The following is a 23410-nucleotide window of genomic DNA, read 5'->3' as shown; positions in this document are numbered from 1 at the left end:
CATTCTGCTATCACCCTGAACACAAGGAATGTGTTTACCAAATGCACTGCTACATAGTACCTCATATCTAGATAATAATTGAAAGAAGTGATAGATTTTAATATTTGCCGTAGAACAGTTGATTTTTCTGATGCAAATTGCAACCTTCTACTTGTATCCAATTTTGTTTTTATTTGTTTAAATAATTGTGCAAGGCAATGTTGTCTGCTCGAATTATTCGAATTTGGGTGCCTGGCTTTTAGCAAGTGAAATTTGCAAGGCATTACCTTCATACTGATGTTACTACGCAATTAAAGATTTTGCCATCCAAACAAGATTTGACATTAAAGCCTTACTTGCTAAAAGCCAGGTACCCAAATTTAAACTGTCATGGGGGATTTCTTCTTTATTCTTTCTAAATGCAGACCTTTAGTGAATATTCTGAATCTTTATTTATATACAAAGAAGAATATCATGCAAACCCTCTCATCCCTGCAGCCCTCATTCATCTTTTTTTGCTCTCAGTTTTATTCCCAGGCCTGCCGTGGATGCATGAGAATATTCTCAATTATGCACCGGACAACCATCTACAATTATACCCTTTGCAGTGGGGCAAGAAGCCAGAGGACATCCATCTGAAACATTGCCCCACCAGTTCAAAGTGGTGTTATCTAGTTCCAGGCATAAATATATCAAGACAGCCATGAATGCCAAACCAGCATCAAGGGCACCTGAAAGAAGGTAATTGTGTCTCTTCCACCAGTTATGTCTGTACTTATAGACCACATGACCTGACAAAAATGCAACACATATCCACGCAGTGTAGTTGACTGCAGTGGCAGGAGGCATATGACTGATTCCACCAAGAAGCACAGGCATATTGACAAGTAAGATCCATTTTTGGCCTGGGAATGCCTTGTGTGCAAGCCAGGCAAGGAGGGGAGCAATGGCACCGCCCAAAAAGAACCAGTTCACAGCAGAGTAAGTTCCCAAATCACCGAATATTCTGCGTGGGCTAATAAGGCCCCATATGACTGATGCATCGTAGAATAAATGGTCGTAAGGACAGGTCCAAGGGCTGCCTGCTGGGAGGAGCTCGGTGTTGCATATATTGGGGATTGTGTCCATCATCCACCATGCTGTTCCAAGGTACACAAATGCTGATATCAAAGTGCCTACAACCTGTTATTTTCAATAACTTCACTTTTAGTTAGGGACACGTACAATTGATACAATGGGAAAAATTAAATGTGACTATCTTGGACAAGTAATGATCATTGTTCATGTGACTAGTGTAGTAGCTGACCTGAGCCATAAACATGGTCCTTGGGGGAATCTTCATGTAGTGGCCCAACTTAAAATCTTGCAGAAATGCTAGAGCTTGACGAGGGGCAACGTGGCCATATACCTTGAAACACATGTTTGCAACAGGTCGTCCAGGATACAAGTAACCCATGATGTACTCCGTGATGATATTCAAACCTGGAGTCTGTCAATATGATATAATAAATAGCTAAACTGCTAGCTGCTCCTAGCTGGAGCTGTAAGACATGCATATAGTATCCATCTGCGTTAATTCATGTTTGGAGTTCATATATACCTGGTTGGTTGTTGCTGTAATGATTCCAATTGGAAGGGTGTAGAAAATGGAGAGGGCACATGCAAGCAGTATCCCCCACCAGGGTAACTGAAGTTGCTCAATGTAGTACTCACAAGTGAACACGGCGATTGCAGCACTGGTGACAAGGATGCAAATGAACCACCATTCAGGAACCTGCCTGTATCTCCTCATAAGCTTTGTGTGTACATCCATCTTTCTATCCTGGAAAGCTGATTTGCTTAACTGCCAAATTTCACTGGACACAAGTATTATATTGCAAGTTTAGTCGCATATCTCGCTACTTTTGCTCAAAGGACAAAGGAAGCACATAGTGAAATTACATACCTTCCATGGAAAAGGAGAACATGGACAATCGTTGCGGTCAGGCAAGCAAAACCAAGGCCATAGCTGACAGCAAAGAAGGTGCTTATGTACAGTGGACCATTCTTCTCATAGGCATTTGCATCGAAGTGGAACTCGGAATCCACAATACTAGAGATGTTGTATTTCTGACCAGTCGCCGTAAAGAGACCATCTGAAAAGATAGGGAAGCTCCGCGCCTCGTAGACGTTAAACCAGTATGTGATGGGCGTGACAACATAAATGTAGATGAAGAAGCCCGCAGCGATATTGGCAGTGGCAAACAAGGGGCTAGCGAGAGGGCTTCCGAGGTACGAGGAGATGGATGACCAGTCAAGCCCAATTGCACCTATGCCAAGGCCGTGGAGGCCCGAGCCGAGCTGTTGAGCGACTACGGAGGTGGGAAAGATCCAACAGATCCAGGAAATGGAAGTGAGCATCTCGAACAGGTAGCCTGGGAAGATGTAGTAGGCAAAACTGCACGCGAATGCCACCATGAAGAATTGAGTGCGCGTCGTGCCACCTTTGCGCCTTCGTTCCTTCTCATGAAGTGCCCTGATCAGCATATGTATCATGATTCAGGAATCTGTAAGTTACTTGTTCATAAACACATCAGTAGTACTCATTAGTTGGTAGAAGTTTCATTTCAACAAACTGTTAAAAAATTCGTGACAAAGTGCTGAATTTTTCCGAGGCGTTATTTATGAATATCTTGACAAACATGTAAGGTTTCTGTTTTGATGAGCGTACTTGCTAATTTCTGAAGTCACAATTTTTTATCCAATGCATTTAAAAATTGGGGGCCTCGGTTCAGGAGGAACTGGTAAAAGCACTGAGACTGCATTTTGGTCATAAAAATACAGCAGGTGATTGAATCTTTGGATTTACTGCAATCTAGTCCTGATGTTGCGTCCTGTTTTTGCCCCTTGTAAAATTATTGTCATGAGCTTCACAGAATCTTGGAAGTGGTAATAAATTATTCTGTTTTCTTGAGCTTTCTTTCTTTTACATGGAGGCTGATCGGCGCTCTTCTTATTTATTCAGGGTAACTGGGCACCCTTCTGGTTCTGTCTTGTGTAATTTGCACCTGCGCTGATTGATGTTAGAGTTGCCAGAATCCTCCAGCGCCGCAATGGTTTTATTCTTGACTCCATAATTGATTCCTGTCCATTTTTGGTAGCTCGATGCAGAAGTTTTGTAAGGCAATATGTATGGATGTTGACATCTACTTTTTGTGACAGCGTTGATTTCATGTCAGTGTCTAAGTGACTGCACAGGAAAGTGATAGGATCGAATGTTCACACAGTAATACTCCCTCCGTTCTAAAATAGATGACTCAGTTTTGTACTAACTTTAGTACAAAGTTAGTACTTCCTCCATTCTACAATGTAGTGCTTCATCTATCCACGTGCTTCAATTTTGACCGTAAATTTAACTATCAAGACTGATTGCGGCGGGGGCAAAAGTTATATCAAGGAATTCGTATTCGAAAAAAGTTTTTAATTATGTAACTTTTTCTTCCACCGCAGTCGGTCTTGTTCGTTAAATTTATGGTTAAAGTTCGATCTTGAGAAGCGCAGGCGCATTATATTTTAAAATGAAGGGAGTATAAAGTTGGGTCATTTATTTTGGAATGGAAGAAGTATTATTCAGCGCAGCTTCCATGGCGACGTGCAACTTGGCCGCTTGCTACCTAACATTCAAGGCTGCGACGACTCCATCATGACCCGCTATCACACAATGATTAGCTAGCTAGAACAATTCGTCAGCCATGATGCTACGACACTGTACAGTGGCTGATCTAGATACGTACTCTCTCCGTTTCAAAATAGATGATCCAATTTTGTATTAACTTTAATACAAAGTTAGTATAAAGCTGTGTCATCTATTTTTGGAACGGAGGGAGTACCTACATATAAGAAATTATATGCTTGCAAACTGCAATAATATGCTTCGACACTTTATTGAATAAGGATGCAACAGTATATGATGCTGCTCTGATAAGTGATAACATTGAAAACTGTGACACTCTGTTTGATGTTGCAGGAGTATTTGTTACTGGGTACTGTTAACTTATCGCAGATTCAGAGATAATACCTGAAGAGGGAGACCTGCACAAGGTTGGACGGCCACCACATCGCCGCCGGCTCCACAAGATACCGCCGGAATATGCCCGCCCATCCGAACCCCAGCACCTACATGCATGGCGGAGCAGAGTACCAGTTCATTCATGCTCCACTCCACCACTGAAGGCTATGAGCCTAGGAAGTACGAACCTGGCTGGTGAGGACGACGAGAAGGGAGACGAAGAAGGAGATGGGCTTGCCGTAGAAGGCGCGGACGGCCGTGACGAGGTTGATGGCGAAGACGCTGCCGGCGCCGGCGTTGGCGAAGATGGTGATGAGCACGTGCTCCTTCACGTTGAAGGGCCCCGGGTTGAGCGTGAACTCCCACCGCCGGCCTCGGAAGAAGGCGCGCTCGGGCAGCGCCACGGCCATGAGGCGGCCGAGCGGCACGACGGCGACCTGCGCCGAGATGGCCGTGATCTCCAGCGGCTCCTTGCGGTACCCGAAGAAGGTGTTGAGGAAGGAGAGCGCCACGCAGGAGGTGGCGCCCAGCACCCACATCCGGAACGTCAGCACCGGCGTCGACGGGTCGTCTCCCACCGGCACCGTCAGCGCCACCTGCTCCACCGGCGAGTTCTCTGCCTCCCCCCATTCCTCCCCTTCCTCCGGCGAACTTGATGGCTGCACTGCACGGGAAGTTAAGCAACGTCAGCCATCGTCTTCCAGTCCACGCCCAGAAAACGACTGAGCCGACGATTTTTGTGGCTCCGCCGGCATACGAAGTGGAGCGGTGATTTGGTCGCCATGCTGGTCGTGGTCTTCCCCTTCTTCGTCTTCCTGGCCTTGTTCATGGAGTTCTTCTTGGTGGGAGGAGGAGGCCATGGTTAGGAGAGTTGGGATTTGTAGTTAGGCTCTCTGTAAGCTTGTCACTTTTGTTCTTTTGGCTGGGAATCTTTGCAAAAAGAAAAGAGAGAAAATTATAAGATATTGTTATCTGAAAGCTCCTCAAGTCCCCATAGCTGATGGCGACACTTCTCACTATTACCAACAAGGATCATGTGGCACGCTTATCAAGGATCACATGGGCCACATAAGTGTAGTTGTTGGGAGAGGTAAAAAGTTTAAGAGCAACAAAGGTGATGTTAATTGTCTAAGAGCAACTCCATTTACATCACAAATATACATCATTTATTAAAGTTGCTCTTTTATATCTTCAATATACATTATCTGTTGGAGTTGCCTTCTTTTTAGATGTAAATTTTTACACCTCCTGTTTTACATCTTTAAATTTGCATCTTTTATTATTAGATGCTCTAAGCGGACATTATGTTTGAAGGCCCACAAAACTAGGGTCAAAGGTCTCGAGCAGTGAAAGGTGGCCACCCACGTGTGTGCAACCACTTAGTTTTGCGGGCTCCCTAACGATTTTTTTTAGCACACCTGTCTCAACTGACATTACTGAAGATCAAGACAGTGAGCGCAAAGGCGAAGATTCAGCTCGTGGGCCCAGGCTTAGGGCATCTCCAGCCGCGTCCCCAACAGACCCTTTTCAGACGATTTTATCGCGTCGGCATTAAAAAAACGGCCCAGTCGCGTCTCTAGAAACCCGTTTTTCGCTGACTCGAACCAAAACTGCTGCCGGCGGACCCAGGCTAAACCCAGCGCCCTGGGGGGCGCTTGGGGAGCCGGCACAAGTGAAAAATGCGCGCGAGCCCGCCCTGACGGCGACCCGAGGGCCTTTTTCCGCCGCTTCTTGGCGCTTTTCCCTCGCATCTCTCCCGCTCGCTCGCCTTCCTCCCGTCATTCCCTCCCTTTCTCCCGCCAAACCCCCTCCAGCTCGCCTTCCAGTCGCCGCCATACCGCCGAAGAAGTACGCCATGCCGCGCGCGGCGGCAACCACGACTGGCACCGTGGCCCAGCCGAAGCAGAGGAAGCCCAGGGCGCCGCCATCGAAGCCACCGGGCATGTCGAGCGCTGAGTGAAGGGTGGAAGTTCAGCGACGCGACGCAGTCACCACCGACCGACGGAACAGCGCCATTGCCAAGAAGGCCCGCGACAACGCGGCGCGTGCGGCAGCGTCTTCCTCATCGGTCGATCACGCGGGGATGATGAATCCACCCGTCGTCAGCCACGCCCAGTACGCGCCCTGGGGACAGCAAGGCGTCGGATCTCCATGAGGATCGTCGTCGCCCGACTACGCCGACGGCGACGCGCACGGGGGGTTCAACCCAAACGTGACCTTCCCCCATGGCCACCCTGCGACGCGCACACCCTCGCTCGCCTTCGTCGGCGTGCGGTACCCTCCATACAACTACTCGCCGCCCGCCGCCTACGCGTCCACACCGACGCCCCATCTCTGCCGTGGACCGCTGCCCTTCTCGCACCTCGACGACACAGGAGCCGACATGGACGACATCATCGCGACAGGATCGACCGCGGCCGCCGCGTCTCCCGGGTTCGCCACCCAGGACGAGGTAGTGGATCTCAGCGGCGACATGGAGGCCGAGCTCGGCTACGTCTACGACGAGGACGCGCACGAAGCGCAGGAACCCGAGGAGGAGGAGGAGGAGGAGCCGGCTCCTGTTCCGACGAAGGGGCGTCCGAAGAAGAAGAAGCGGGCGGCTAGGTCAGGCGAACCGCGCATCAAGTGGACGTCCAAGGAGGAGGAATGCCTCGCCGAAGCATGGAAAGTCGTCTGCCTCGACCCGACCACTAGCGCGAACCAGAGCTTGGAGACGTACTGGGACCGCATCAAGGCCGAGTTCGACGAGCGGAAGCTCGTCGACCCGTACTTCAAAGGCGTCTACATGCAGCGCGGCTCCAAGGCGATGGCGAACCATTGGGGGCGTATCCAGTTGGCGTGCAACAAATGGCATGGAATCGTCGAGGAGGTCGCGGCTCGCCCGGAGAGCGGCGCCAGCGTTGAGGATCGGGTACGCACGCCGTTCGTCCGCATCTCTTCGTCGTCTACGCCCGCCGCCCGCCGCCCGCCAACTGTTTGTTCCTCCGCGCAGCTGCTGCGTATGTTCACCATGTATCGGCGCGACAACCAAGACGCCGACTTCAAGCACCTTCACGTCTACAAGCGCATTGACAAGTGCGAGAAGTGGGCGGAAGTCCGACGTGTCTTCGACAAGGCCAAGGAGACAGACAAGCCGGACGCGACGACTCCGGGCGCGTCAGAGGGGCGGCCGGACGGCCACAAATTGGCAAAGAAGGGGAAAAACGCCGACGCGGCAACCGCGCGAGTGCAGGAGTCCATCGAGCATTGCCTCGCCGACGCCCAGGCCCGGGCCGTCCTACGTGAAGAGAAGACCGAGGCGCGGTGGTCGTCGCTGATGAAGAACAGCGCCATCAAGCTCGACCTGCTCCGGACGAACGTCGCCGCGAAAAAGAGGAACACCGACATGGCTTTTCTGATGGGCGGGGCGGACATGCTCCAGAGCAACGACGAGCAGCTCAGGGCGTGGTACATGACGGAGCACGGCCTCATCCTGAACCAGATGCAGACGGCAACACCGACGACACAAGCTCCCGCGCCCACGACCATACGGACGCCAAGCCCGAACGACGCCTCTACATCGCCGCCCAGCAGTGCCGAAACCGCGCCGACACAGCCCAGCACCGAAGCAGCTCCGACACCGCCGAGCGCGCGCACGCCTACTCCGCCAACGCCTGGAGCCGACCCCGCCGAGTGAATCATTGCGCACGCGAACTTGCGGCGTGCGGCACTCTATTTTTTGTAACGCCAGACTACGTCCGATCGCCGGATTTGTGGCGTCTTTTAAGAGCGGGAACGAGCAAGTTTAAATTTTCCGCATCCTGAGACCGGCGCTTGGGGGCGTGACTGGGAGCTAGGTCGCCCCCAGGGACCGAACTGACGCCGGCACGCCCCCAGGCCGCTCTATTTAGGCGCCCTGGGAGGCCGAACGGCTGGAGATGCCCTTAGGCCCACTCATCGTCACAATCTTCCCCAATGGCTTGCAGGCTCAGACCGGCTCCGTTAATCGGGATGTAACAGTCTCATTCAAATACATGTGTATGTCGTGAGCTGTGACTTGGAACAGAAGTAGGTGGCCTCGGCCAAGACACTGTAGCTACCGAGATATGTGGGAGGATAGATCCAACACGATGAACTCGTTTGAATGATTAATAGAGAAAGTAGTTCACATTTGGCATCATAGCCATTTCGATCATGGAGATTCCACGTCGCCAGCACGCTTCAAGCAAGGTCCATTTTCGACGGTGGAAATGTCCTGCTCTGCTGCTTCGTCCTTGATTCCTATGATCCTAGTGTGGAGTGCTTGGCCTCTAGCAAGTACTTTCTCCGTTTCAAAATAGATGACTTAATTTTGTATTAAAGTTAGTGCAAAATTGAGTCGTCTATTTTGGAATGGAGGGAGTAGTAATCTTTATTTTCATTTCATTAGCTGCAATATGGAGGATGTAGTTTTTATTTTCATTTCATTAGCTGCAATATGGAGGATGTAGTTCGGGTTTGCTCTTTAGTGTTCCCCATTGTACCGGTTTGACCGTTGTAATTTGGGTGCTTGTTGTAACTCCTGACCGGTTGATGGCTTTGTTAATTCAAAGCCAGGCTCTTCGTGAGCCTTTATTCTAGACAAAGTAAGGGTGACGGCGAAGTTACGAGACGTCCGACGCGGAGAAGGAAGAAGAGGGGAGAGAGCAAATGGATCCGTTAAATCAAGGGGGTGAATTTGGTGCAATATATGGTGAGGTAGACCTATCAGGTGCGACGTTACGGACGCGTCCGAGCATCTCATCCTTATATCCGCCCTACATTTGAACTGAATATAAGGAGTGTTGATCAGCTCGGACGTTTGAAATATCCATCTGGGTCGGGTTTTACCGGGCGTCTGAGACGGGTTTGGGCAACCCGCTGTGGATGCTGTAAGATAACTGAATCTGGTTAAGTGCTCCTTTTTTTTTTGCTAATGACGGAGTGCACCGGTCCATGCATGCATATGCCGCACGAGACGCGCACACACATTATGGCATGCATTGGCCGGCCGCTTTGAGTGTTTTTCTTTAAAGTATCTTCAACAGACGCGCTATATAAAGCGCGTGCTGAAAAAGATTCTTATATAATGCGTGCGTGACCAAAAATAACGCTCTAACAAAAGTTGTAAAATAGAGCATGGACAAAAACAAAGCTGCAAATTTAGTGCACGCGGGCAGCGGAGCTGCAAATTTGAGGCGCCGGCTTGAGCGCGTGGGCAGCTGCACATGGGTCCGCTAGGTTAGACGCTGTGGTTTTGTACGTCTGCTAAACCTCCCGCTTGTAAAAGCGCTATTTTGGCGCTGTATACTTTTTTTAACGCATCGCGCTAGCCCGCGTCTGTTGGAGATGCTCTTAGTCGAGCTTGTGGTGTTGAAAAGGAGTAGTCTAGTTGAGGCCGTGCGTACGTCAAATTGTCATGGAGTAAACGTGATATGCGTCCGCTTAACAACTTGTGCGCATCCCTGTCTGTCCGAGTTTGAATAGAATTCGCACGTATAGAGTATAATGTACACGCGCGCGCTACGTACGAGTAATGGCCGGCTGGCTGGGTGCATGACTGCATGAACCCAGCATGCACATGCATGAGCCTTCCAGTCCAGCCGTTCCCTTCTGTCCGAGTTTGAATAGAATTCCATCACCGAGTCGTACATGGAAATGCAGGCTAGCGTACATGCTCTCCGTCTACATATACATTGGCAATGGCATACGCATACGGCCTTGTGAGATCAGAAACCAAAACCAATCTCTCCCTCCCTACCTCCGTCTAGCTAGCTTCTAGTTGCCGATCGATCAGGCCATCCATCTCCGCGAGTTTCCTCGCCGCAACATGGGATGGTCCACCTCAACGCCGCCGGCCGTGGGCGTGGCTGCCCCAGACGACGCCGTCACGGCCACACCGGCGGCAGCGCGCAAGAGTCAAAAAGCAGCGGCCACCAGCAACGACTCCAACTCCCCAACAGCCAGCCGCTACCACCGGCTCGAGGTGCTCGGCGCGGGAACCTTCGGCGTCGTCTACCGCGCGAGGGACCGCCGCACGGGAGAGATCGTGGCGATGAAGTGCCTCCGGACCAATGGCGCTGACGGCCGCGACGTCGGCCGCTACCTCTCCGACTTCGCTAGCGAGGTCAGCGCCCTCGAGGCGTGCAGCGGCCACCCATCCATCGTGCAGCCGCGCGCCTCCGGCCACCTCGGCGGCGAGGCCTTCCTCGCCATGGAGTTTGTGGGGCCGACTCTCAGGCACGTCATGAAGCATGTCCGCTTCGGGAGGAGGCACACCGAGCTGGAGGTTCGCCTGCTCATGAGGCAGCTTCTCGCCGGCGAGAGGAGGATGAATCGTCTCGGGTTCATGCACCGCGACCTCAAGCCGGAGAACGTGCTTGTCGACGGCCGTGGGAACCTCAAGATCTGCGATCTGGGATTGTCGTGTAGTATGGCCGATGAGCCGCCCTACTCCAACCCGGTCGGGACGAAGGGATACCGCGCTCCGGAGCTCCTCCTTGGGTGCACGGATTATGACGAGCGTATCGACTCATGGGCTCTCGGCGTCATGATGGCTGAGCTCCTCGCCGGCAAGCACCCGTTCCATGGAAGGTCAGACACGGAGCACCTCAGTGAAATATTGGACCTTATTGGCATGGCTGACATCAAAGAGTGGTCGGGATACGATGGGCGTCGTCTGCCCGGCGGATGCCAGCCAGGAAGCTTTCTGCGCAACAAATTCCCCTGTCCCACTGAGACTAGGATCAAAGGCCCGCCGACATTATCAGAGGCTGGTTTCGAGGTCTTGAGCGGCCTCTTGCGATGCAACCCGGAGAAGAGGCTCACGGCGGAGCAAGCGCTCAAGCATCGGTGGTTCAAGGAAGCCAACCCGAGAGCTACAAGGAGCTGACCGGTGAAACAGCACAATCTACAACGGCATCTGATTCATGTGTATTAGAAATGCAAACATTGTATATGAATTGTATGAATGAATGAGGTTTGAGATAAGCAAGTAGTAGTAGTTTTCGTGTGTATCACTACCATACGAATTGTAAGGCCGATGGTCCATTTGTAGTGTGGTTTCTTGCTCTTTGTTGTTGAAGGTACTTTGATGATTCCAGGTATTGATGCTTGTCGTGTATGATAGATCAATAAACGGAATGTAAATCATGCTAAGCACAAATTCCCACAAGATTTATTTGTTCAGTTTTCCGCAACATCCATTCCAGACGCATTATTTGGCTCCCACCGTGATGGCTAATGGCTAATGGCATGGCACAGGGCCAGCCAACAGATCATCAGACGTACCCGCCGTTGACCCGGATGACCTGCCCGTTGACCCACTCGGCGGCGTCGGTGCAGAGGAACCCGACCACCGGTGCGATGTCGCCGGCCTCCCCGAGCCGCTCCATCGGGTTCGTCTCCGCGGTCCGCCTCACCGTCTCGTCGCTTTTCCCGGCGAAGAACATGTCCGTGGCCGTGGCCCCGGGAGCCACGCAGTTGGCCGTCACGCGCGTGCCCTTGAGCTCCTTGGCCATCGTCCGCACCATCGCCTCCACGGCCACCTTGGACGCCGTGTAGGCGGAGTACCCCGTCGGGTTCGACCCGACAACGGACGACGTCACGGCCACGATCCGGCCGCCGCCGCCGCGGGGCAGCCGGTTGGCAGCCTCGCGGAGGCAGAGGAACGCGCCGCGCGTGTTGATGGCGAACACGCGGTCGAAGTCGGCCGTGGTGGTGTCGGCGAGGGACGGGTACTTGTCGTCGAGCACGCCGGCGTTGGCGACCATGATGTGCGGCGCCGCGCAGCCGAAGGCCGACTCGGCGGCGTCGAAGAGGGCGCGCGCGCCGGCCTCCTCGGACACGTCGGCCCTCACGGCCACGGCGCGCGGGAGCTCCGCGGCGAGCGCGTCGGCCTCGGCCGCGCTGGCCGCGTAGCCCAGGACGACGCTCGCGCCGAGGGACGAGAGGTGGGCCGCGATGGCTCGCCCGATGCCGCGCGACGCGCCGGTCACGATGCCCACGCGCCCGCTGAGCGGCAACGCCGCGGGATCCGACGAGCCGGCCACGGCGGCGACGGCCGCGGCCGCAGCTGTGTCAGCGGCACCAGACATTGCGATCTTGGTGTGTTGCGATCAGCGCGTGCGTTATCTACTGGACTACTGGTGGTGCGCGCGTGGGCTTCTCGTGTGCGGCGGCCGCGCGCTCCACGTTTCTCGTCGTCAGCTGCACGACGTCTGCATCTATCCATGTATCTTGTGGCTGCACGACGTCTGCATCTATCCAGGGTTCAGAATATTTACTGAATTTTGACAGTTAATGGAGTAGCAAATTTAACTGAATTTTGACTGAACTCAGTTAGCTCCTGGATGTTTCACTTTTGATCTCTTTTGGTGAGGTAGAACATAGCCGTAATATTCCAAATTATTCAAATTATTTAAAATTCAGAGCTTATTTTAGCCAATTCCAATATTGAACAGAACACTATGATCGCCACTATTGTCTAAAATTAAGAACTTAGGAACAGAACACTATCTGTAGGTGACACAATATTCCAGCACTTCCCAGATTGCTGTGGTTGTTTTTTACTCAACTTATTTTAGCTCAGATTGAACCCTCTCAAGAACTTAGTTTAATGTTTATCAGATTGCTGAAAAGGTGTACAGTAATTCCTGATGCTTCTTCTTTTAGCTTTGCTTCTGAAATCTCAACAGCAAGTTCCTAAATCTTATTATATTCACATGCTGACATTCAGAGTCCCTTAGTTAACATATCAGTGTCATATGCTGACCTTCACATGCTGAGTACAGCACTAGCAGTTTCACTCAAGAGAAGACTTGTGTCAATTCACACAGAAAATTTAGTTAATGCTTTAGAATTTTCATGTGAATTTTCAATTGAATTCACAGTACATGCAAATTTTCATACTGTCAATTTACATTATGTTCGCTAGCAGAAGGACCACTACCAGTACTACTTATCGTATGATGTGTAGGTACTTAAGAGATATTACTTGGGATCTTAGCTGACAAGATCTGCTCTGGCATTGAGCAAACTAGGAGTACTACTGTGTGACCTTTTGAGTAAGAAAAACAGGGTTTTTCCTTTGCAGGAGATAAAAGATTAATTAACACTGGAGTATATTTATAGATTCTTTTTGGAATCTGGTTGTCAGTGACAAATTGATTGATAGACGGAAAATAACGCTCTGCCCCCATGTCGCTCTTCCTGGGCGATGGGCGACCGTCGCCGTTCCCTCGCCTAATGCCAACTTCACCACGTGACCTTATCTTATTCGGCCTCGTCTGTTTGGGGTAAAATGAACAAATGAGACGGTCCAACGCGTGACGGTCCAGACCCATCTGGTCCGTTTTGTGTTCGAGCCGACCCATTTCGAGCACAAACTTGTGTCGGGTTTGGGTCGCGGCGGACACCAAACGGACGCGCGACTCATCCGCGTCGGGGCCGCGTGGCAGGCGGCCACCTACCTCCCACCCGTCCACATCAATGCGCACGAGCGGGCGGGCCCACCTGTCATACGCATATCGAAAGGTCGTCGTCCTTCTTTAATTGGGAACCGTGGACCGGTCGTTGTCCACACTGCCCCACGCCACCCCCACGGCCTTCTCGAAACCCGACAGCCCCAGTCCCAAACCCTAACCAAAAACTCGCCGGCCGGCCGCCTGCAGCCATGGGGCATGGAACTATGGGCGTAAAGGCAAGCACGACCGCGAGGCTGGTTCCTCGTCGGGACGCCGCCGCGGCTCGGTGAAGAAGGAGGAGCCCGCGTCGCCATTGCCACCACGTCGGGCCCCCGCGCCGCCCGCGTTCTCCATCGCACCCACGCCCGCCGACGAGCACGACCGGCACTACATCGAGGCGGTCGTCTGCCACCATTATTGGGAGACGAGGACGCCGCTGCCCTGGAGCGACGTCCACCTCTCGAATAACTGGCACCTGTCGGCCAACCGCGTGCCGATCCCGCCCGTCCCGCTGAGTGGCCGTGCCCGCCGCCAGGAGATCCAGCGCCGCCGCCGCCTCCTCCCGGACGACCTCTACTACGACGAGAGGTACGCCCCCGACTCACCATTGTGGGACACTTGGTTCCGCGATGAGCACGACATGCGGCGGGCGTCGTTCTTCACCGGCAGGTCGACGGGGCCGCGGCGGCCACGTGAGCCCCGAGCGGCTCCCCAGGCGCGCGGGGCGTACGCGGGTGCGCGACCTGACGCCCACGCCGTCGCCGTCGCCATCTCCATCGCCACCCCCACCTCCTCGCATGACGGCGGAGGAGGAGGCCCGGCTCATGACGCGTGTGCTGGAGGACTCCATGCACACACACGACGAGCGCTAATGGGAGGGCCTCGAGGAGATGACGGCCCTCTCCGTGGCCGGCGACGTCGCCATCCCCGAGCTGGAGATGGTGCCGAAGGAGGAGGTGGTGCAGGAGCCGCCGGTGGCCGCGTTCCACCCTGACCTGGTGGGCCAGGGGTGGAGCTGGTCGTGCTCCGCTGAGCAGATGGCGAATGCCCTGGGGGCCGTGAACTGGTGCCCCACGCCGCTGCGGTCGCCGGAGCGGGAGGCCTCGCCTCAGGAGGAGGTGGTGCAGGCACCAGCCACCTTCCAGCCCGCCGGCCCACCTGTGGACGCCGCCAGACTACGTCGACCTCGTCAGCGACGACGACGACACCGGCGGCAAGTGAAGACAGCGACGGCCACGGCATCGACGGGCGCGGCAGGAGCGCGCGGAAGGCGTTTTTTTTTTTAAAATAAGTTAATTATGAAACTGGGCTGTTTAAGTGAACTAACAAACTGAGCCGTTTTCTGGCCGTAACCCATATATATGTTTTATGTTTTTTAACTGCGTTTATTTACTTTTTTAGTCATTTCATTTAAGTTTTTATATTTTTTTATTCACGTCCACCCCAGACAGGTTTTGGGGTGCGGCCGCCCGTTGGGCGCATCCACAATCCATCGGACAAACGCGGACATAGGCAAACCCATTACCACCCTAAAGGGACAAAATCTGGCCAAATCGGACATCCGTTTAGAGTCGTGCGATGGAGTTGGCCTAAGCCACTCTCCCCCCGTCTTTCCCTCCCGTCGTCGTCGGAGGACGCCGGCGAAGCTAGTGCGGCTGAATATATCTGCATTCAAGGCCATGAGTTGTTTCTTGATGCATGGTCCTGCCTTCCTAGGCATACTGACATTTACTATTTTGGGGTCTCATCTCTCGGAAAAAATTCGACAAATGGTGGATTTTATTTGCTCAAAATGAAGCATCAAGAGGATACATAACACAATAAGCATACATCCGGCCTCTGCATAACTAATATGCACATAGCCAACCCAACACACATAAAAACGCATCAACGACTAGCAAAGTCATAAGACCAAAAACTATGCGTAGGCGAGTAAAGAAAAAAAAAATATAACGATCAGATCAGTGATCGGCAAACTAAAACTAAGACCATATCCGCACCACTCATTGACTCATTGATGCCATATTGATGACGAGGATTTAAAAAAAATAGCAACGCCTTCAGGAAGGGAGCGACACTCAAGCGCCGCCGTCACCGGATCCGACCAGAAAGGCCAGAATCTAAGTTTTCACCTTGAAGTATCAGTCCAAGCATATCCGAGCAATGCCTCCAACAAAGGTAACGACATAAAAGAAACATCGCCATTGCCAGTCATAACCACTCGGGTCTGACCTAGGCTTTCGCCCCGGTGCTCGAGACCGGGTGCACGCAACACCACTATCCAAGTCACATAAGTGTTGTCGCCACCGCTTTTCCACAGTCTCGGCAGCTACAATTGGACCGCCGCCACCTCACAGCCATCCCTTTTCGTGCCGAGCGCAAGGACCACCTCATGGCGCCCACCGTCATCAAGGCGACAGGTCCAAGTGGATGACCGGCCTCCAGCACCGCACGGCACCACCACCAGCATGGGCTAGATCTGGCCGAGGTCAGCAACTGGAACCCGACTAGGCCTTCAGGCACTCGAAGACCACCACCGATCCAGCCCTTCGCCCCTGACAAAGATGGGATCAGGGGAGGGGTAGAGGAAGGGTGAGTAGGGCCGCGACGAAGACGACGACCGAGGATGCCGCCATTCGCCGTACGGGCACAGCCACCCGGGGAAGGCCCCCATAGCAGATCTCGTGGAGGGGAGGGGAGGGGCGCTCATCACCAGGACGGAAACGAGTCCGCCCCGCCGCCACCATCTTGGGGCCAGGCATGGCTTCGCCAGCCAGCCCGGCGATGCGGGAGCGGGTGGAAGAGGGACTCCCGGCGGCGGGTTCCCCTGTGCCGCCCAGGAGGACGACGCGGGGTTTGTTGCGGGGTTCATCTCTTAAAAAATGGGACCTCAGAATCAATCTTCCAATGAATTGATCTTTATAATACTTTTTTTCGACAAAGTGTGGATTTTATTGATCTTTATTTATAATAGTTTCTGCATCATATTTGTTTTTTTTTGGATAATCAGGATGAAGAGAAAGTTTCAGTTGTTTTACATTGACAAGCCTTCTTAACCAGTTTCAATTCTGTGACAGTGACAAGCCTGACCTAAATAGACTAAACCTTGGTTTTATTAGCACCAGTTGGCTGAAGTTGATAACAACATGTATACGGACCTGTCATGCATTACAGGTGAGGACGGCACTTTGAGGAAAATTAATCAATTTGGGAAGGTGTCCTCCAATTGATTGATGGAAAGTAGTAATGTTTTCCTTTTGAAGGGAAAAAAAGTTTCCTACTTCAGAAAGAGAATAAAAAACGGTGGGTTTTGCTACCGGAAAAGCCAGAAGAGAATAAAAAACGGTGGGGCGTGCGTGCGTGTGGGAGGGGAGGCCAATCGATCGAGAGGTGAGGTGGGGCCCTAAGAGCATCTCCAATAGCTTGTCTATATGAATGTCTATACTCGTTTTCCACGACGTGAGCTCAAAACAGGCGTCCAACAGCTTGGCTATATGATCGTCCAAATATACACATCCTCTAAATTGGCCTCGACAATGTCCATGCCTGGACAATGTGAAGGCGTTGTCTAAACTCAGCTGCAGTCATGATTTCTTCCTCTCCTTAGTGATGGTTCACCTATCATGGTCTCTGTATATAGACATTCTGATGCAAAACTGAATGTGTATATGAGAGAATCTTTTTAGACCATTGTCTATATGAATATATAGACATCTAAATATACGCATGGAGATGCTCTAACGGAACGGAAACGGACTCCCCCTTCAGTTAGGAAGCGGAGAGAGAAGAGAAGACAGAGCAAGCCACTGGCCACTGGCCACCACCCGATCAGGAATCGTACAAAAATCGTACTATAACCAAGCGTCGTACGTGCAGGTGCAGGAATTTCCCTCAGGAGCAGAGAGAGAGACGAGAAGAGAAGAGAAGAGAGAGATTTACAGGTGCGCCCAAGGTTTGGTTCACCATGTCGCCCCGCCGTGCGCGGCTGCGCCCGGGCTCCTGTGGATCCCGATTCGCGGCGATCCACGACGCACTGGTGCGCAGGACACGGCGGCGCCATCGGCATCGGCATCGGCTGCCCGCAGGTATGTATGTTTACTCTCGAACGCATCTCGGATCTCGCTTCTTCTTCTTACGTCTTAGGCGAAAATTTATCTAATTGCACCCCAATTGTTTTGTTTTAGATAGATTATTAGATTAGATTAGATAGAAAGTACTACTTGTTCAGGTATCGTTCGTTTGGTTTGAAGGGGTTTGCGGATTTCACGTCTCAGATATCCCACCAATTCCCTCCTCTAATCCCTCCCCCTGTCATCATCGCTCAAATCCCTGCTACCATAGATGGCCTGGTTTCCGTATATGCTTACCTGATGTTCTAAAGAAAGGGGAAAAAAGGGTAACAGATCGCAATCTTCTCGGCTTCTACTCCGCTTCCTCCAATCGGCAACGGATCAGCCCCCGCCCATGTCTTCCAATCCTGATTTTCTACTGCTGCGCGTGATTACTGGAACAAGGTAATACGATTTTTCAGATTCCAATCGATCTGCTCTCCGATGCAAATTCCTCTTTTCATAGGTCCTTCATTCGTTTCATGAAGACCATCCCCGTACATATCTCTTTCTCACTCCGATTTTTTTTTTGTCTTCTTTGGGATTAGAAATGAGGAGCTCTGATTTTTTTTGTTCGGGACTAGTAAGCAGCAGCAATATATTGCGATTTCTAATTTTCTAGCCATCCAGATCTTTCTTCCAAGCCTTTCTTAGCAATTTTTATTTAACTAACACTGTTTTTAATTTCTTGTATCATATTTTTGTGTCCTAATTTGCAACATCTTATCTAGAAAGTATCCATTTGTAATGATTAAAGAACATAAACTTGCATATGAGTTGATTGAGATTCAGAAAGGAGATGTTGACATTTTTCTAGAACAGGTACAAGTAGTTCTACTAGGAACTCCGAGGAATGCCTTTAGTTACCGTTGAACAAAACCCAATGACAGAATATAATTAGTGTAGCCACGAACCTAATAGAAACATATAAAGTGCCGGTTGAAAAGGGGGACCAATTTTTCTGTCAATGTTTTTGACCTAGGTTTGTTGGATAGTCGACATGACAATGCAACATATATTATAGTGCATCGAGTATTTAGATGCAATTAAGATAGAGAAAGATGTGGCTTTAGGGCTCCTTTGTGTTGTCTTGCCCCGGCCCCCCCCCCCCCCCCCCCCCCCCCCCCAAATCTCAGGTACGGCCCTGTACATTCGGTTAGCCCCAGGGGATTCCTACCATCTTAGATTATCCTTACTAGTACTAGCTAGTCTGGATCAAAAACTGCATTGTACTTATTGATTTGACAAGATTTCATTACGGACAGCATGTGCAGCCAAGATTTTATCACACAACCTTACTTCAATCAAATAGCTAAACCATGCCAACAGCCATTGTTGAGGAAATCGTTAACTGGTAACTGCTCGGTTGGCTGGCGAGTAGGGGATTAATAGGCTAATCGGCAAGTTAATCGGCCATTTAATCAATTAATCGGACGATTTATCAGTTTATCGGCTACTCGGTGACCCTATGAGTAGGGATTAATCCGCAAGTTAACTGGTTAATCGGATGAATTCTTGAACAGGGCCAACAGCCATTCAGCAAAGGCAATCCGAGACACAACTTAATTACATCACTTTTTTCATTTATCATCCGGAGAACACACATGACACACTTTGCATATAACACACTTTCTTAGGTTTGTTCATCAGCCTATAATAATGTAATTAATTTCCTGAACCCATGTCGAACTTTGTAGCAGAACTTAACATGTGTAACTTTTCATTACACCCTGCATGACATCAGCAAGCAAACGAATTATTAACTGCAGGTTCGTTCATTAACATAGCTTATATTTTCCCTACACAGCGATGCAATTTGATTTGATACTCCAGTTATAGTCTGAGTTCATTTGACAAGCTCATACTCTACATTTGACAAGTTCATTAAAAATAGGAGCAATTGCTTATACAGGGAACATAAAAACAACTGGTTTTCTTCCGGCTTACCAACACATCAATGAGTTTGTGTGGAAGGGTTATGTCACTGGACTCTACAAGCTGGAGATGCATTCACAATTTGACATCCCTAAGCAAGAATCAACTAGACTAGCACAGTTCTACTAAACTCTGCTAACCCTAACCCTACAAATTAAGATCTCGGGGAGGAGGTGAGGGCTGAGAGAAAGGAAGAGGAGACGAAGGGTATCTTATCAGAGAGAACGCCACCTCGCGGGGAGGGACGCCACTCGGGGTCGCTGCCATGAGAGAGGGGGAAGGGAGTATGCCGGGCGCGTGAGAGAGGTAAGTAGCCCGTTGCCTCCAGACCGTTGCGCCGGCCACTCGCTTCTGGTTCCAATGGATATGGGTTAGATGGATGGATAAAAGCGGACGTGGGGACTCAGGTCGGGGCACAGCGTAACTATGAGAGCCATTCCATTTAGGGCAAGATAGAATGGGCGGGCACAAGTGGTCTGGTGTCCGAGCCGATTGGTCAGACGACGACTACTGCACATATTATATTAGCCGCCTATCCCGGAATGTACTGGGATGAAATAGAAAGAACGCGAAGCAGCAAGCAAGGGATGAGCGCTTTGTTGCGGCGGCCCCTTCTCAGCAATCGCAGGAGAGAGAGGCCGGGGGCAGAGGGGTGCTTTTTTCCTCGAAAAGTCATAACGGTTCGGGATTAATTCCACGCATAGTGAGGAGATATTTTTTCCCTGGCCAAAACCACGGGGTAGGGAGGGTACTGGATGGGGTTTAGATCCCCGGGGGGTGTAACTGAATGCGCCGGGCCGATCCCTGCCAATCCGTGGGTTTTGGATCCCAATCCAGGCAGGGGTGGGATTAAACAAATGAGGCCTAACTGGACTGACTATTCCGGATTCTTTCTTTTGTACCACGTTTTTATATTTCCTTGTTCAGGCATCACTGGTCCGTGAGAGTTCATACTTCTCTCTTGCTCCACTGTGTTGCAGGTAGTGGGTCGAAGGCTTCATCAACTGAAACAAATGGTGCAACCTGCAAACAAGGTGAAAGCACGCAAAATATGAGACAAGAACTTGGTCTGGAGGAACTCCCAGAGGTATGTGTTGCTGGCAATGAAGTATCCTAGTTACAATGATTTTTTTTATCACAACTGCTAGCACAGGAACACATACATAGGACTTTGGTAATGAATCCACCACTGCTGGTGTTATTTATTGGAGTCAGCTAACAGTTCCACCTGTCAACGTTGGTTCTGCAGGACATCATACATCATATACATTCTCTCTTGCCAGTACATGATGCTGCTCATGCTGCCTGTGTGTCCCGTAGGTTTCGGCGTTCCTGGAGAAGCTATTCCAGCCTCATACTCAGTGAGCGTACACTTGGTTTCGACAGAAAAAATGAGGAATGGAAAACCCTTCTCATTGACAAAGTTGACAAAATTCTTACAAACCATTATCACAATGGGGTGAAGGTGAAGACACTTAAACTTGATATTGGCCCTTGCAGAGATATCAAAGCCTCCTACCTCGACAGGTGGCTCCAAATCATTAAACCTGGGATCCAAGAATTTAGCTTGCTGTTGCCTTTAGTCGTCAAGAAAATCTACAGCTTCCCGTGTTCAGTTTTATCTAATGAGGCAGCAGCAAGTTCAATTCAGTCTCTTAGCCTCTTTGGTTGTGCTTTTCATCACACATCAGTACTTGGGCAGTTGAGAAAATTGAAAAGTTTGAGTCTGCGTTATGTCCACGTTACTGAGGATGGATTAGGGCACTTGCTGTCTAAATCTTCCATCCTGGAGTGGCTAGAGATTGAAGCATGTAGTGGGATAGTTTGCTTGAAAATACCTTGTACGCTGCAGCAGCTCAAGTTCCTCAGTGTTAAAAAATGCGAGATGGTGCGGGTGGTAGAGATAGATGCTCCGCGTCTTTGCTCTTTTCACTATTGGGGGACACCGGTCATCCATGTCCAAAATTCTTCGCAACTTAAGAACGTAGATATTTCACCTGTCAACCAGTCTGGTATTCTCTCTTATGCTCGATTTAGCCTTCCGTCCATCGCGCACAATGTTGAGAGCCTCACCCTGCACGGCGGTCGTAGTGAGGTATGTGTTGGTTTTAATGTCTCAATGATCATATTATAAGGACCATTCAAGTATGTGTATGTGTATGTACGTAAGATATGTATGTTGAAATAAAGCATGATTAATCTTGGGATTTATTTTTCAGAATGCCAACACTCCGATGCTGCTGTCCAAGCTCCCCCACCTCAAGAACTTGAAAATTTCACTCCTTGAACCCTGGTTATCCCCGAACTATGATGTCTTCTCTCTGGTTTCTTTTCTTGATGCTTCTCCTGCCTTGGAATCTTTCATCCTACGCGTAAGTCACTATATACATCTCTCAGAGCTATCCCTGCTATTAATGCATTACACTCTTGTTATCAGAAGAATGGTATTTGATCCTCAATATGTATCTGCAGGTAGAGGAGAATGCTATGGTGCATGATCCTGTTGTTGGAGACGACACTGAATACCGGAGGAAGAATCTGGATTTTCGGAATGACAGTCTCAGGAAGGTGATGATCACGGGCTTCTGTTCTGCCAAGAGCCTGGTTGAGCTCACAATTCACATCCTCGAGACAACACATTCACTTGAGCGCTTAACGCTGGACACAACCTATGGCTACGATAGGATGACTTGTAACATTGGCAAATTGCCAACCGCAAGAATGATTGGCAAATGTTCATCATTGAGCAAGAGAGCTCTCGAGGAAGCTCATAGAGCCGTGGAGACAGCGGATAGATACATCAAGGGAAGAGTTCCCTCGGCTGTTCAATTCGAGGTTCTAGGGCCCTGTCCTCGATGCCATATTGGAAAGTAGGTAGATCATGGCTGTGTGCATCGCTTGATGCACAGGCCCGAGGTAGTCCTCCTGTTCGAGAAAAAGGTACCAGTGGATCAATGACGTGGTATGTTGGTATCTTGGTAGCAATAGATACTGATTGGTGTGTCTATTAATTTTGTTGCTGTGAACAATAAGAGATTTATTGGCCAGGCTTTTGTTCAACTCCGGAAGTGGGACTCCGTGTTATATTGAGTTATATGTTCATATAGAGATATTATAAGTTGTGTTAATACAATATTAAGAGATTATTTGCAGCTATTTTAATTAGAGATGCTAGTGCAGTGATGTTTTGTTGTAGAGTTTTGAAGGGCAATGATGTTTCATCCAATCATTCGGTGTTCAATGGTTGATGAGGGTTGGCAATCAAGAAATATAAAGCCTGAACCATTTGATGTGTGCTGCTGCTCTGGATGTAGCCGTGGGATGTTCAGATTTTTTTTGTATAAGCATGTTTATTGGATGTAGATTTAGCTTAGATGTTCTAGGTCACTCTGGACCGTTGAAGCTTCAGCTGTGCATGTAACGGTAAAGTTCTTGCAACAAAGCAGAAATAAAGAGGAACCTAGCCTTTGCAACGAACGGATTGTGAACCGTCAGTGCAGTGCAGAACCAGTGCACCAAAGAGATATGAGATATCGTCGATAAACAAATGGACGGTTAAGAGTCAGACTGAGCATTCTTCTCAATATACACAGTAAACTATTCGCAATAAAAAAAGAGAGGCCGAAGTACTCCTACGTAGACGTTGGGCATGCACAAAAGCAATAAGTAACACAAGTGAACCGAAACCATCATCACTGTCACTTGTATGCATTTGGTGCAAGCTGGTCGCATCATGCCTGGATGAAACTGACGTCCTCGGTGCAAAGGATGTCTAACTGCTCCAACGCAGGGAAAAGCATGTTGTGTAGCTGGTTCCGCACGAGGTCGTCCACGACGAGGAGGAGGGCGTGTGCCCCTGAGGAGACGACGGAGAGGTC

General features: G+C 50.4%; 5 protein-coding genes across 6 annotated transcripts; 2 read left to right on the top strand and 3 right to left on the bottom strand.

Moving 5' to 3' along the window:
* Positions 1-377: 377 nt before the first annotated feature.
* LOC125528054 (oligopeptide transporter 7) lies at positions 378-4964 on the bottom strand. Of its 2 annotated transcripts, none has more exons than XM_087530597.1 (7): positions 4748-4964; positions 4216-4678; positions 4037-4134; positions 1925-2494; positions 1580-1835; positions 1286-1468; positions 378-1161 (listed from the first exon to the last, which is right to left on the bottom strand). In XM_087530597.1, exons 1-7 carry the CDS (start codon positions 4885-4887, stop codon positions 544-546), a joined length of 2328 nt encoding a protein of 775 aa, XP_087386723.1. In that variant the 5' UTR covers positions 4888-4964; the 3' UTR covers positions 378-543. The 2 variants fall into 2 exon arrangements, with proteins under 2 accessions (XP_087386723.1, XP_048548530.2); XM_048692573.2 differs by having other exon boundaries at positions 4216-4691; positions 4785-4963.
* A 2120-nt stretch (positions 4965-7084) lies between these two features.
* On the bottom strand, positions 7085-7708 carry LOC147992474 (uncharacterized). Its single transcript, XM_087540652.1, has one exon. The coding sequence runs from the start codon at positions 7706-7708 to the stop codon at positions 7085-7087; it is 624 nt and encodes a 207-aa protein (XP_087396778.1).
* A 1450-nt stretch (positions 7709-9158) lies between these two features.
* On the top strand, positions 9159-10944 carry LOC125528069 (putative cyclin-dependent kinase F-2). The gene has a single exon (XM_048692588.2). It carries the CDS (start codon positions 9855-9857, stop codon positions 10914-10916), a length of 1062 nt encoding a protein of 353 aa, XP_048548545.2. The 5' UTR covers positions 9159-9854; the 3' UTR covers positions 10917-10944.
* A 235-nt stretch (positions 10945-11179) lies between these two features.
* Positions 11180-12193, bottom strand: LOC125528081 (NADPH-dependent aldehyde reductase-like protein, chloroplastic). The gene has a single exon (XM_048692597.2). It carries the CDS (start codon positions 12118-12120, stop codon positions 11305-11307), a length of 816 nt encoding a protein of 271 aa, XP_048548554.2. The 5' UTR covers positions 12121-12193; the 3' UTR covers positions 11180-11304.
* A 5070-nt stretch (positions 12194-17263) lies between these two features.
* LOC125528035 (uncharacterized) lies at positions 17264-22592 on the top strand. Its single transcript, XM_048692556.2, has 5 exons — positions 17264-17573; positions 20513-20619; positions 20782-21627; positions 21752-21904; positions 22005-22592. The coding sequence occupies exons 1-5, from the start codon at positions 17453-17455 to the stop codon at positions 22404-22406; spliced, it is 1629 nt and encodes a 542-aa protein (XP_048548513.2). The 5' UTR covers positions 17264-17452; the 3' UTR covers positions 22407-22592.
* The last annotated feature ends 818 nt before the right edge of the window (positions 22593-23410 follow it).

The sequence above is a fragment of the Triticum urartu genome, chromosome 1A (assembly GCF_056163025.1).
Source record: "Triticum urartu cultivar PI428250 chromosome 1A, HENAU_Tu73, whole genome shotgun sequence".
Taxonomy (NCBI): Eukaryota; Viridiplantae; Streptophyta; class Magnoliopsida; order Poales; family Poaceae; genus Triticum; species Triticum urartu.
This window is presented reverse-complemented; position numbering and strand designations above follow the sequence as displayed.